The 15,104-nt window shown below is 33.7% G+C and overlaps 1 protein-coding gene across 6 annotated transcripts; it reads right to left on the bottom strand.

The window, feature by feature from the left end:
• Positions 1-4,589: 4,589 nt before the first annotated feature.
• On the bottom strand, positions 4,590-13,282 carry LOC128190459 (uncharacterized). Of its 6 annotated transcripts, XM_052862520.1 has the most exons (5): positions 9,490-9,643; positions 8,921-9,042; positions 8,090-8,886; positions 6,036-6,092; positions 4,590-5,751 (listed from the first exon to the last, which is right to left on the bottom strand). In XM_052862520.1, the coding sequence occupies exons 3-5, from the start codon at positions 8,866-8,868 to the stop codon at positions 4,959-4,961; spliced, it is 1,629 nt and encodes a 542-aa protein (XP_052718480.1). In that variant the 5' UTR covers positions 8,869-8,886; positions 8,921-9,042; positions 9,490-9,643; the 3' UTR covers positions 4,590-4,958. The 6 variants fall into 6 exon arrangements, with proteins under 6 accessions (XP_052718480.1, XP_052718481.1, XP_052718482.1 ...); XM_052862521.1 differs by lacking the exon at positions 9,490-9,643 and adding an exon at positions 13,081-13,282 and having other exon boundaries at positions 4,591-5,751; positions 8,090-9,042; XM_052862522.1 differs by lacking the exon at positions 9,490-9,643 and adding an exon at positions 12,194-12,468 and having other exon boundaries at positions 4,591-5,751; positions 8,090-9,042.
• Positions 13,283-15,104: the final 1,822 nt, after the last annotated feature.

The raw sequence follows: 15,104 nt of genomic DNA, 5'->3' as shown, positions 1-15,104 counted from the left end.
AACGCACAGAATACACGGGTATGAGGCAGGTGGATATTCCTTGCAACAAGTGACATCCAGGAATTCTACCCGTATATCAAATAATTTATTTAACAGTAACAATAAATAATTGTTTCATTTTACTGCCTTCTTAAACTGTAAAAGGTGTTTAACATGTCTCTTCCCCCGAAAAGAGAGAAAGAGAATTAGTTTTCTTTTTAAATAACGTTGTATACGAACTAAACTTCACAAACACAGTGTCAAGCATTAAATTAAACATCATAAACAGTGTTAAATACTTTTTTGTTAAACAAACTTCTTTTTTTCCTTTACCCGAAGACTAATAGAACGAAACTGTTTTCCTTTATCAAGGAAGAAGCACGTGGTGCAGTTCGCGGGCTGATTTGATTAATTGACAAGTGAAGCACGTGGACTCAGACTGAAACTGCATATTGGATTCAATCACAATGTCTTTAATTTATGAATGCTAAACTTAGAAAATTTTTATATTAGTATATTTCAATTGAATGCAGTGGCGTCGTGGGGGGGGGGGGGGGGGGGGGCTAAAGAGCATTACTCTCTCTCTCTCTCTCTCTCTCTCTCTCTCTCTCTCTCTCTCTCTCTCTCTCTCTCTTCTCACACACACACACACACATAAAGATCGTAGATAAAATCAAGATCGGCGACACTCAATTAAGAAGCCTTCTCTGTAAGATAGGTGTACGGTTGGACGAAGCCGTACGCAATTTGGAGATTTTCTTTTGTCTTGAATAGGTGTGAAAACCCCTAGAGCATGTGGCTTTCTACCCTAGGTTTGTTAATCACTATACACAGGAAATGATCGCGACTTATAGTTAATATACACAATGAAGGAAATGTGAACAAAAATAGTTGGCATTTAAATTTTTTTTAAAGTAACTCGAGATGTATGCATTTAATAACATGTACAACTTCCCATGTTGTTTTGTGATGTAACAACCTCATTCCATTTCTTGTAAAGAAATGTCTATCTTCACGCACACCATAACGCCTAGCCATTGTTTTATGAAAATCACAGAATATACGTGTATGTACACTGTATCTTTTCAGGGCAACACTTAGTTAAAAACTGAATAAAACCCGTGCGATGTGAAGAATCATACAATTTTAATTATGAGTACCTTTTTCCTTTGTGTTTTAATTAGGAGAACTGATTTTTCTTTGAACATTTAATTGTGAGCAATTGTTTTCATAAGGCTACAACTAGTCGGTCTACAGAGCTGGTTGAAATAAATTTTCCGAACAAATTATAATTTTCTTTATCAAAACAATGACGCTTGCTACAGCAATTATAAAGTCGTGATTTTCCGTAATATGAGCGATTAAGCCACTTTTAAAATTTGAATGAATTTTAAACGGTTTCATAGGATAAAATGATAATAAAAATATACATACCTGAATATTTATAAAGTAAAATATTTAATTTAAATAAGCCTTATTAATTTTATCATTTTTTTGGTTAGATTTTAAAATTTAATTTAATCGTATATCGATATATCAATAAGTTAGTAAAGCATGATTTTTCAACCACCTGCGGGCATGGCTCATTTTACCTTGGATTGTACAGATAAATTGTACAGTTTCAAATAAACAGCAAATATCAAAAAAAAATATTTACCTTCAAAATATGTGATTTTCTATAAAAGGATCCTGATTATCTTTATGCATTTGTTAACTTATATTTATGTTTAATGCATGTTATATTTTTTTAATCGAGGGAGATAACTCGTGTTCCTTTTCGATACTTTTTAACACCTGTAATCGATCGTTCAAACCGCGGGGGTGTTCTCATTATGGGTGATTGAACCGCGGGGGCACGCGGCTTTTACCTGAGACAGGTGTTTAAACCGCGTTGCAATTTGGACCGCGGGGGTGCGCGGAAAATACGGGATCCGCGTTGACGGTACTGTATATGCATGAACATATAGCGGGTCCATTAAGCGATTGAATCTTGCAATTTATTTAACGGAGTTAACATGCATCCTACATTTTGGTAAACAAATCCATTATGATTTAAATGAATATTTGATGCATGTGTTGGACGAGGATATATTAAGTATCATAAACAATTGTTTGTGCGTGTAAAGATGTTGTCCTACATGTATCTTGGGTCGATTTCCGGTCCAGCGCCATCTACATGTATATCTAATATCACGCCCTAAATTTAGGAACCGCCATAACTGAGGTAGCCGGTACGTTGTACGAAGACGATCCTATGTTTGTAAAATCCCATTTTCATGGGATCGTACATGTATGGGCTTTTGTGATGCTTGTTCCCAAAGACTGGAACAATAAGACAGTCTCAGCATATCTAAAAAACTTCAAATTTCTAATCTGGAAGGGGGGATGTTCATTTATTTTATCACATCTTCAACTTTTGATATCATTTGCGGTTATTGTTATGCAGATCAACTGTACATATATATCAGAGGTGTGCATATTCCTAGGATTTTGATTTCTAATGATTTATGAAAAAATACCAGCTATTGAACTTAGTCATTTTTTTTTGCAAAATATTGCATAAAGGGTACTCCTTTTTTACGGATAAGTCCTTCTACATTTTTCAAGTTAGGAAGTTGTTGTTTTGCAGATATCAAAGTAGTGCATATTGCTAGGATTTTGATTTCTGATAATTTATGAAAATGATACTAGCTGTTGAACTTAGTCATTTTTCGACGAAGACATTTCATATAGAGTACTCCATTTAACTGGATAGGTAGTGTTCATCAACTCGGGGTTGACAAATAGATTATAGATACTGTTCACCCAAAATAAAACCCGGTTTGCTGTCACATTTACAGCTTTTCTCTTGTTTTCTTTCTTTTGGGCAATGGAATGCTAACACATGCATACACTTTGCAAACATTTGTATTATCAATTTTTTTTGATAGCTAAAACTTGTTGTTTTGTTCTGTTTAAACATTCATGTAAAACAATTTCAATTTTACTGAGGAATACATGTATTTACATATGTATACTGAATTTTAAGTACTGTAGAAAGTCTAAATTATATTATCAAATACCCTGAAAAGAACTTGACAAGGTGTTACATATCCCCCACTTGAAGCAATAAAAAGAACTTGTTCGGATGTTAATAAAATATGTAATCTTGGCTTGTATACGCTGTTTATACTATACATTTTAATATATATGTCAATAACGTGTTTTCATTATATAAACCTAAAAGGTGTAGATTAGCATATTAAGCCACATGACGTTTTGTGTGTAAATCCTGACCATTTACTGTGATAAATTACAATCTTATGGTATTAATGGGTCTAGACTCCATCCCAAAAGTACTTTTTTTAAAGGATAATTTATTAAAGTGAAGTCTAGACCCATAATTGGTCAAAATTCATTGTTTGTTTTTTAAACTTCAAAAGTTATTTATAATTGTCAAACAATAAAAGTTATTCACGTAGGTTGGCATGTGTCAACGTAGCTCAGTGTGATATGCGGAGGAATATAGACAGTACCTCTCGGATGAAAGAGTGTTCGAATTACAGTGGACTTTTCTTTTTAAATTCTGCGCTTTTGCTTCCTTTGCGGTATAAAATATTATTTTTAAAAATTGTTTATTCAATAGATCTAGAATTATTTTGTAAAAGCTTTAAAACACTTCAGATAACGACAAAAAATGAATTATGATATTGCCCATTCCAAATAACGTTTAATAAACAATAGCGCTAGCACAGTCAAAGATTGTTTTAGATCACGTTGTAATGTTAAGAAAACAATCATAGAATGAAAATAAGAAGAAAAGTATAGAGTATAAATGTATGTTTGTTAATGATTAGGTAATGCAGTTTTATTTAATAGATGAACTGATGCACACCTTCAAGATTTCTTTATATAAGATGCACATAAGCCATTTAAATGTCCTAGGTGCGGGGGATCCGACTGACATTGTACGCTTTCTCCTTTCAAAATAATACAGAGTTGTCCTTCTTAGTCCATTAACGCGAGAATTTCACCTTTTTAAGTATAACATTCATACAATTACAACTATGCATAGTTCGAAATAGTAAACAAAATATTAATGTATTTCCCTAGATAAATAAAATGTTATCGCATCTTAAAGTAGTTTACACCCAATTACTTGTAGATTTCCCCCTTTCGATAGGAATTAGATGTGTGAGCTCCGATAAGCTTCTTAGAATTGTTATATAACTAGAAACGATGGCTTACATCTACGTTCGAAAAGAACTAAACTTTAAGTGTTTATAAAATTTGACAAATTGGGTATATACATGTAATAAAGCGGTTTTGTCGAAATTCTATAAGATTTTTTATCTAAGGAAATCACTAAAGGCAGAACCAAGCCCAGACACTCATTCACTAAAACACATTGTTGTAGTTTTTCTAATTCCTCGTATTTTTCATTTCTTTAAAAATTTTATTACATACCTTAAACAAACAAAAAATGAACTCACTCAAAGGCGCACATTTTGGCTACACCATTGACGAGCAATCTGATCACCCCCCCCCCCCCCCCCTATCGCATTAGGGTTTGCCAGGTATCAACAAGGGGTCATCTTCACACGACCTTAATATTCAGGCAGTCATTTGTATACAATCTATAAATACCCCCAATCAATCACAGACATGCCTTAATTGCTTTATGAGAGGTGTAAACAAAGAGGAGTTTTTCTATCTCCTTTAAAAGAGTTCTAATAGATTTTGTAAACCATTGAAAGTCCTTTCCTGACGGATGACCCCTATCGATACCCGTCAGATACTGACAATGAGAAAAAAGGGTGGTGGTGGTGGTTTAATCATATTGAAGGACCAGCATTTTTTACTGGTTGAAAATATTTTCAACAAAAAAAGAAGACTTGTATTAATGTATTTAACAAATCAAACTGCACATTGTGTATATCATATTGGTTAATATGCAGCTGTTGACAAATAAATTATTTCGTAATACACGTGTATAAATGTTATTGAACTGCTGAAACCCTCAGCGTTCTTTCCTTTTCTTTTCTTAGGCGATGGATTATACTGAGCTGGTCTTCTGTTCTACATGTTTGTCCTTCGACTCTAAATGTCTTCGTGGCTGGAATGACCCGGTCATGCTTTGCCTCAGGACCTATTTTCGCATTTTCAAATCGTCTGCACGTGCGATCTAGCTTTCCTTTACAGCTGTCGAGATCAGATAACATGGCACGAATTTGACTGACACATTTCGTTTTTTGAATTTGTGTTTTGCAATTGCGTTTTGTCAAAATTGAGGTATTCTGTGATATGGCTGCAGGCGGCGGGATAATGCATCCCGACTCTCTCCTGATTCCGGTGCCTTCCGCACTCAGTGTTGCTGCACGTTGTAATCGAAGTTCACTGGCCCTATTTCCACCGGAAAACCGCCTTGATGTTGAGCTGCCGTCTGACGATTTCTTTTTCGAGTGTCGCGAATGCGTGTCGACGCTTTCGGACCGTCTGTGAGAATGTTTGGCGGGGTTCCGGTTGGTCTCAAACCTCGGAGTCCAAACGTCTTTCGGATTGTCAATGTGAAGCTGAATGTTGTTTCCGTTTATCGTTGTCTTTGGAATCACAAGATTTAAGTATTGGTTAAAGGGCGTAAAGTTCTTGCTCGTGGGTTTTCCTAGATATTGCTGCGAAGATAACTCTAGAGGAGGCGAGTCCCGCACAGGTGCTAAATTAAGATTTTTTCCCCGGTCATTGACTGTCATCGAGCGAAGTGAATCTCCATTGATTTCAGGTGTTTCTTTTTCACTGAAATCATGAAATAAAGGATTTTGAATAAATGCCACACTGCTAACACAAAAAGGCATTGGTATCTCTTATTCAATAATTGATACAAAGTTATTCGATTGCGAGATTTTTTTTAAAGGTACATGTATAAATGAGCGAAATAAGTAACCTGAATAATCCGACAAACAATTATATTCATTGTTGAATATATAAATTGTTTTAAATATCACTTTCGTTTCTTATAGGATCTTTTTTTAAAGCAGTAACAATTTGCATTTGTTTTGTATCACTCGTGATTTATATACCTCGTGTCTCTTTCTACAGCCATTATTGCGAAGACATCGAAACTTTCAGCAATGGAGCTGAAAAAAAAAACCAAGAAGTTTTTGATCGTGCATAGAGAGCGTGGAAAATCGTTTTTCAACGAGAAACACTCGCATAATTTTACCATATCAGACTTCAAAGTTTTAGAAATATTTTTTTCTTAAAAAGTTTGAAAGATCAGGGAAAATAAAACCAGCTGGATAATTATACATATGCTAAATTGCACCCTTCTAAGGAGCAGTTTCATAAAACCCATCAATTTTATGCAATAAAACTTTGTTTGGAGATTGTATATACACTTATTTTTAATGGATGCCACCAGACAAGTGAGAAATCTATCTTCGAATACGAATATATCATGGGAAAATAATGAATCATAGGCGAAAACTATCTTCCGATAGCCTAGGGTATTCAGAAAGTTGTAGACTTTCCAAAAATGATATCTTTTAGAAATTCAACTCGTTTAAGAAATCTGATGACTTTTCTTTTCCAGATTTCCTTAAAATATTTAAGTTTGTTGTTAAATGTTATTTTAAATTTTTATTTTCAAAAGTAGTCCTTTTATACAGATATATAAGGTTTACTGAAGTATTAGTAACGCAAATGATTTTTTTTGAATTTGAAATAAGTAGTGATAATAGTAAAGTCGTTAGTTCAAAATGCTTGCTGACTTTATAATAAACTAGGTTAAAAGGTTAACTCGAAGAGATTTCTAAAAGTTTAAATGAATTGTTACATCTTAATTCATATAACTGCGACCGCCAAACAAAGCGCATACTGTATTGTAATACTGGTATTAGTAAGTAAAATCTTATTTTGACACTTTGCATAAACCAGAATAAATGTCAAAAAACACTTCTCACGAAATATAATCGCCTTATCTGTGTCAAAATCAAATTTAAATTTAAACAAAACGCTCTCATGAGAAAAGTGACTTTAAAGGCTTTCTTGCAAATACCGCGTTAATTTCTAAAAAGATCAGTCTGTTGGATTGTTGATTGCTTTTAAAACCAGTCAAGAGAGCGAAATTTAATTTCTCGTGTGTCAATAATGATTTTCTGCCCATGTTGAGTCCAATACGAGTTCTTTTTATGTTCGAAAGAATTTAAAAGGATCAGCAAATTATATGAAACTTGGGAAAAGATACATCACAACAATTTTGACATGTTTCGTCTATGAAAAATACTCTACCCTGTCTCAAGATATTTTTGCAGCATATTTTCATAAGTTATTCGATACTAAGTATTCATGAATACTTCATGGTGCATATGATGTTCGTTCATTGCTATGAAAAAAAAAGTAAAAAGCCTACGGGGATTTTGCTTTGCAAACATGTTACCTAGATGATAACGTTGGAAAACTGTGCAAGGTGTCTCGAACATTTTCATAAGGAGAAAATATGTAAACATTTCCCATTACGAATTTCCATTCCTGCGAGTTTTTCAAATAAAAAAATCTTGTATTTTGTCTCCCTTTAATGTATTTTTATTTTCATTAAAAATCGTCAAAAAGTGACGGAAACAATTACTTGGGACGCCTATAGAATAGGAGTTGCTTCTTTTTTGCAGAGATAAAAATACTTCTTTGAATATATGGATGCTTATTCACATGAAGCTTCCGCCAATCTGCATTCACAGACATAAAGGAAAACACTTCCGGTTGACTGACAGACCATAAATCCATCAGTCGAAGATAGCCTTTTAATAAAAAGTTTTTATTGATGTTCATATTTCGAAGTTCGTAATGAATACTCCAATCGATAAAATTTTATTTCATATTGCGTGAATTTTGTTTGAATAATTTTAAAACTTCATTAAATTTGTCACTCGCGTATTCCGCATTCTAGTGCTTCTTATTTAAATCGGAATAAATAAAAAAAACCTATCAACCGTTTAAAAAAATCTTAGTCAATATGTAACTAACAATTAATCTTTGGCCTTAAATATTGTTAATATTATTGATATGGTTTTTTTTAATAATTTTAGTTACTTTGTTTGACAGTGAAACCCTGAAAACATAACTCGTTAATACGTACCACGCTTTTGAACGCAGCTTCTTCAAGTATGGATCTGACAAGGTAATCTTATTCCCCGTAGAAAGATCCCATGCTTGCTGGAATTTGCCAACCGAAGAACATAACTCTTTATATTGCTGAATATACTTCTCACTGTTATCGAAATGAGAGAAAGGGTAACTTAAACTCTTCGACGCATTTCCGTAAAGTTTTTGATAGAGGCTCGTTGCTTGGCACAGTTTTGATGAGTTTGAACTGTTTTGCTCGGTTCTCTTGTGTTGTCGATTATGTCTATGTCTACAAGTTGTTTTCCAGGGACCAAAACCTTCCGATTCATAATGCATTAGGTTTGCAAGACAATGGCAACAGTCTGGTTCTTTTATATCCATTCTTTTGGCTGTGTGCTCCATTGAAACCTCCCCAAAATGGCAACCCTGGTCCTTTAGAGACGAAAGTCCTTCGAGTTTACTTTTTACAAACTCATCGAGAGGCACACTTTCTTCGTCCATCAATTCCCCCTCCGATTTTATCGTAGGAGATGTCTTCGCAGAAGATGATTCCGCTGAACAATGGCGCGAAGGTCTGTAATCTGATTCAGTTGCCGAAACCGTAGAGTCGCTGTCGTATGTCTCGTCTGAACTGCTTTCAATGTTCGATTCGTCATCGTTTTCCTTTTCTTCTTCATCCTGGCTATCTTTAGGACATATGGAAGTAGTAGGCCTCCAGATTCGCGGCAGAGGGTCGTACCTATTGGAAATTGTTGAGCCAGCTGTAAAGGGTCTATGGTTACTTTTCCGCATGTTGATGAAAATGCACTCTTTCTTGCAAACACTTTGGTCACTAATCAAATTTCTAGATTTCACATTTTCGTTGTCTATTCAGCTGAAGTAGACCAAATCGATTCCGTTATAGTTAATGATTTTTGTTTGCCATTTCAGTCGAGGATATTGAAGTGGGACACTCAAACTGATTACCTGAAAGACAATGACAAATGAATAGTGAATTGGACTTTTAAAATCCGTTCCCGACGTCCTTTCTATGGAATAGCTTTGTTAACCTCTCTCTATTTAGAAATAAAATGGAAACCATATACACATTAAAATTTGAAGATTGTTGAGCCCATTACATGATAACTATAGATCAACAAAAGGTAGTATTTCCACCACAATACATGCGTCTACCGATTTGAGTATCCAACTATAGTTATTTTGAACAGTGTCTTTTAATGATATTTTTCTGTCTTTTGTTGTTTTCATTTTGGAAAAAAAGAAAAATCACATTTCGAAAACACTGGAAAATTCTTGAACGTAAATGCTATAGTACATTTCTATAATTCAACAATATGAACTTCTTTCATTTGTACATTTAAAAATGTTAAACACGATTATCGAGTGGAAAGGAGCTTCAAATCAAATACTTACATGATAACCCACTAAAGACTGTCCCTGTAAACTCACTGTTCGCGTTCCCAATTAACAACGAACTTAAAATTGCTTCCAAACAAAGTGTAGAATGTACACAATAGACACGGGCCTTTTAAAACTGAAAGATAATCCCTTTCTACAATGACCAATTGTTATGCGTTAACTGAAAGCAGTGGCTTTAATAATCATGACAGGAATTTTCAACCTGCATTCTGTTTATATTTTTGCATGAGATCGCAAAAACAAATTATTTTACTTTTCAATATGTTACGCCCGAATTGCCTCCGATATACTGCCAGGTCCCCCCCCCCCCTTTTTATGTCTCGATAGAATAGGGACCTTTGTAAAGGTGTATATCGGTGCCAGTGATCAAAGAAAGAAAGAACAGAAAATAAAAAGGAAAGAGAGATCGCTAGGAGTTACTAAAATATGTAAATGTTATTGTATTCTAAACAAACTAAAATGAATACATTTAAATAACAACGTCTGAAAGTTTTAAATCTCTATTTAATATACTGTTTCAATATTGCAATGAAACGTGTGAGCATAACTTACATAACATTTAAACTGTAAATATTGAATTATTTCTTGAAATATTGACATTAGAACATGGAATTATGGAAACTCAAACCCTGGCTAATGAATCCATAAGGTTACATATATTATTTTCTTTAGATCGGGCTGGTGATGATAAGTGCAGTGTGCGTATCCACCCATTTAATTAAGTGTTTTGTTTGCCTACCTGCGGAATGAAAAAAAGGGAAAAGAGGAATTCTTGTATGCGCGGCGCAAGAATCTTGTAAGCGCCCCATGGAGATCTCGATTTATTTGAAAGTTGTCTAAATTAAAGAAGCGCCCAATTAATTGTAAAATTGATATACGTTTGTATGGATGTATGTATGTATGTATGTATGTATGAAAAGATCTCCATAGCTTATTTGATTCTGCGTGTAACGTAACAATATAATCAAAATCGAAACTTGTTTGGAATATTCAAAAAAAGAAAATACAAGGTCATGGGAACAAATTTGCGTTTTATTGCAGAGCATTCGTGGGTGAATTTTTGTGATATAGATGTACACTTGTATAAAACTCAAGTTTCACATCAAAAAATCTAATAAATCTATGGCCATTAAAACTTCCACTCAGCGCTTCATATCTTTAGTATTTACATAGCTCTCACACAATTAATGATTTACACTGATTAAATACTCGGGGACCATCAACAGCTGTGGTTATTGATTTTAACAACATTTGAAATATTACGCCCCGAGTACCATCGACAAAAATATTTTCCCATTTTTAAACACAGTATTATATCGAGACAAAGGGTTGTAAGGATGTTTTTAATGAATGCATTTTTTGATTCTGATTGATCTCATTCACTGAAGTACTAGATAGAATGGTGCAAATTAGAAATAACAATGATAACGATATCTGTTTTGAGATTGAAAAAAAAATGACCACTTCAGACGATGTTAAAATCCCATAGAAAATCTGATATTTGACCTCATATATAGTAATCGGGCCTCTAACTCTGACTTTTCGCCCTAAAGATGGTTATAAATCCTCTATCTGGTTTATCGTAAGAAACTAAAACCTACAACCATTTCGCTTACCCGTACTAACAGTTGGCCACAATATTATAACGTTGTCGTTTATCTTGCACTCAGCATGCTCAAGAATGCTTCAAGTCCTATTTCTACTTTTGTTCTCTGTTAATCGATGAAAACTCTAGAAAACAAGCAAGTTAAATGAGTTGGGCCATAGTCAGTAAGTATGCAATATGTAAAGCTGTAAATGGATTTCAGACGATGTTTTTTCTCGTAGTACGGAGAATAATGTCGAATTTCAATTGCAGACATACCTTTATTTTCAACGAGAAACGCGGCTTCATATACTAGTAAGACACACAGAAAGACAGATAGATCGGTGTAGATCAACCGACAGACACCTTCATATTATCCCATCGAGCTCGAGAAAATAAAATAAAAAGCGATTTGTTATCTCTTGATTGGATTACGTCATCATATTTTCTTCAACTACTACTGACGAAGCTACTACGACAACCTAGTTACAACCAACTCAATAAAAAAAGATCCATATCAATTTCTGAAATTCATAATTCACAATTACCATGAGAAACCAATTTCGTGTAGTCAGTCAGACACACAAAGACAACCCAACATTAATTTTTTATTATGATCCCTTTGATACTGGGTAAATAAGATGCAAAAAAATCCACTATCACTTATTAATATCATAACGTTCTTTTTTCATCATCTTCTCTCATTGGTAGTATATTTGATAACTAATTATCTATTTCTTATATTACTTATAGACTTATTTGATAGAATAGTCTCTTGCTGTTTTCAAGACCTGTTAGTTTATTCTTTTATTTTTTCTTAAATTTGAAGAAGCATTCAAATAAAAAGAATGAATACATGTAAATTCATATTCAGCCTGGGCAGACTGCCTGATATGCATACAGGAAAGATAAGATATGACTAAAAGATATAACACTTTGTCTAAAATGCTGGCACATTTGCAATAGAACCATAAGTCGACGTCTCATGCAATATGATTGTACTTTTCTTAACACTCAAATTCGCAGGAATAGAAAAATTGAGGATCTTTTCATACAAAGTAGATTTCGATGATAAACTTTTTTAAAGCTAAAAAAAATTGTAGAGTACCATACCTGCACGTCCCCTTAAAGCAAACTCCCTGTTTACGGTTAAAGATAACATTTTCCTGAAATGTATTTGTACGGTGTCTTGAAGTGTTAGCTCTTATTTGTATTTTCAACAGACCAATTCAAATGTTATAATCCGTTGCTGCAATATGGTGTGTTACATAGTAAATGTTTTCGTAACGAAAGAACATATTCCTCGTTAATCAAAATTCAATATGGGTGCTTCACTCCCTATAGCAATAGGACTCTCCAGTTTATGTTTTCCAAATAGAACAACTAAAGATACATATCAATGCCTGCTCCTAAACGAAAAGGAAATGCTAAGATAGACCAGAGGGGACGTGCAAATTTCAAGTACCGTACCTGTGTTGGCAAACAACTCTGGGTGAAGATAATTGAACTTATTTAAATCGACGCTTCTTTGTATTAAGATACTGTTTGGTGACAGTCAACAGGGCTATTGCTTAAAAAATATTTACAGACTTCCCCATGTAAACATTTGTCTAACTTTTTTTTGATAAAAACGTATTTAGAATAAACACCCCACAAAGCAGATGAAAGGGTAGATTTGAATTGTTTTAAACACTATAATCAAATACCTTTATATAAAGAAATTATTATTCGGTTAAAATACTACTTGATACTAAAGATAAACTTGTTTTGAGATTGGGAAATACGCAGCATATCAGTTTAATGTCTCTTGTTTGGGGATTTAAGAGGCATTGATTTAGATTGTAAGCAGTCTCTAGTTTCTGATTTTTACAAAATACCGAATAACTTTATTCTTTAAATCATGAGAGAGAGAGAGAGAGAGAGAGAGAGAGAGAGATATCGATCATCCTTTATGACATGACCTGTTTCACAATATTAATTACATATAACGTGATGCCTACCTTTGTTTTAATTTATATCATCCTGCCTGTAAGACGTTTATTCTCGTTCTATCAGTTTTTGAGGATATACTTCTTTAAAAATGTTCACCCGGACGCTTAATCAAAACGTAGCTAATCCACTTTCCAAAACCATTTTATCGAATAATTTGAAATTTGACGTTAGCAGCGGGCTGTTCGCAGTTCAAAATTAGCCATTAAATGACATTTAAAGTCCCCTGTTTGGATCAGTTTATCCATTTGAGACCCTAAGGTCACCGTTCCTCGCTTCGATCTTTCAATAAAAGATTATTAGATATAAAACTGTCATAGCAAATATAAAGTGCACGCCTGTTCATTTAACGTGTGATGCAATCTCTCAACGAATAATAACAATATCATTTATGTTTACTTGTTTAAATGGATCAGAAGCTTCTTGATATGAAATAAACAATTCATAAAGAAAACAACGAGAAGTATTAGTCAAAGCTGTGTATGAGTAAGGTTTTTTTTTTACGTCTAATAAACCACCGTTTTTTCTGTTTGTATCTTCTCCAGGAATAAAACTGAAAACAGTGATTCTTAATTTAAATAATAAATGGCTTTAAAATTACATTAAACCGATAACAAGTATACATTTATGCTCTAGTGTCAATCGTAATTCAGTTCAGTATGATATCACATATACCAGTATAGTCCGTCTTATCATAAGAAAATTATTGATTTATATGACCGATAAGAAATCCCTACACTCCTGTAAAAGTTCATCGAATATAACTCTTGATTATGTAGGTACAAGAAACTTAAAGTTGTATAATTATAATATTTCATTTACAGCATCTCCATGTAAACAGCAAAAGAGTAGCTACATATGTACACGCATTTTGACATTAAATACGATAATTATACTTTTACTACGTGCTCTTCTCCAAGGCCGGTGCAGTACCCATGGCTCAAAAGTGTAGATTTAAAAAAAAATAAGTAAAAAGATATTTCCCTTTTCCTCCAACAATCATAATGCGGGTGATTAAGTGCCTTCTATCCTATACCGTATTGGAAACAGGTAAATAAGGTAGCAAGGGACAGTTTCGCATAAAGTACCCGTCAATATTTAAGGAAAAATGAGTGATACTGTATTTGAAGGTCTGTATGTACTATAAAAATTGAATTGATTAAAGGTGATGATTTTATAATAATACACGGAGTCTTTCCTATATTTTGATGTTAAGCATGTAGGTCCCCTATTGTAATAAGGGGTGCTTGTAAGTCAGATGCGAAACGGCGGCTTTTAACAGTGTGCTCATTTTTAATGCAAGAAGAAAGTAGGGCAGACAGTAAGTGAAATAGTGTCAAAATGACATGAATGGGAGGTTGGGCGATACAGACTTGCAGGGAAGAGACATGTTACATTACAATTTCTATATAGCTACTTATTGACCACAAAAATATATGGAAGATATTTTTCCAACCATAATGACAATGTCCTTCCTTAAGTCCAACAGGTATTTACAAGTCATTTTGGTCCAGGTGCAAATTATGAATATTTAGCAATTCAACGGTAAATGGGGGTAATCCAAAACATTATGCATAAAAAACTGTCTCCAGATGCTTTAGTTTTGGAGCTGTACTAAGCGTTTGGCGCGCCCGTGACAAACATTTGATTTCATGGTCTTGTTTTTTGGATTGCATGATTAACTGAATCGGGTAAGATTACTGGTTACTGAAAATCATTGACTTATAAAAATGTTAATTAAGTGTCTTAACGATTCTTATGAGACACTTCCATGTTGTGACCTTTTATTCATCAAAATAAACAAACAAATCAAGTATAATTTTATAATTAATTTCTTTCCCAAAATTGTCATCTTACAGCATAGCGCAGATTTCTTATGGAAGATGACCAATTCACTTCAGACGTTCTCTTTTTTTTAATCTCATTCAAATTAGCGTTCTTGCGAAAACTATTCATCGATGAATTGAAAGAAAAAAATAAAACCCCACCAGCACATTGATGGGATGGAGAAAGCAGGCGGTATAGTTAGATCTTT

This window comes from Crassostrea angulata, chromosome 6 (genome assembly GCF_025612915.1).
Source record: "Crassostrea angulata isolate pt1a10 chromosome 6, ASM2561291v2, whole genome shotgun sequence".
NCBI classification, from domain to species: Eukaryota; Metazoa; Mollusca; class Bivalvia; order Ostreida; family Ostreidae; genus Magallana; species Magallana angulata.
The sequence above is the reverse complement of the archived record's forward strand: the minus strand, read 5'-3'. Positions and strand labels throughout refer to the sequence as shown.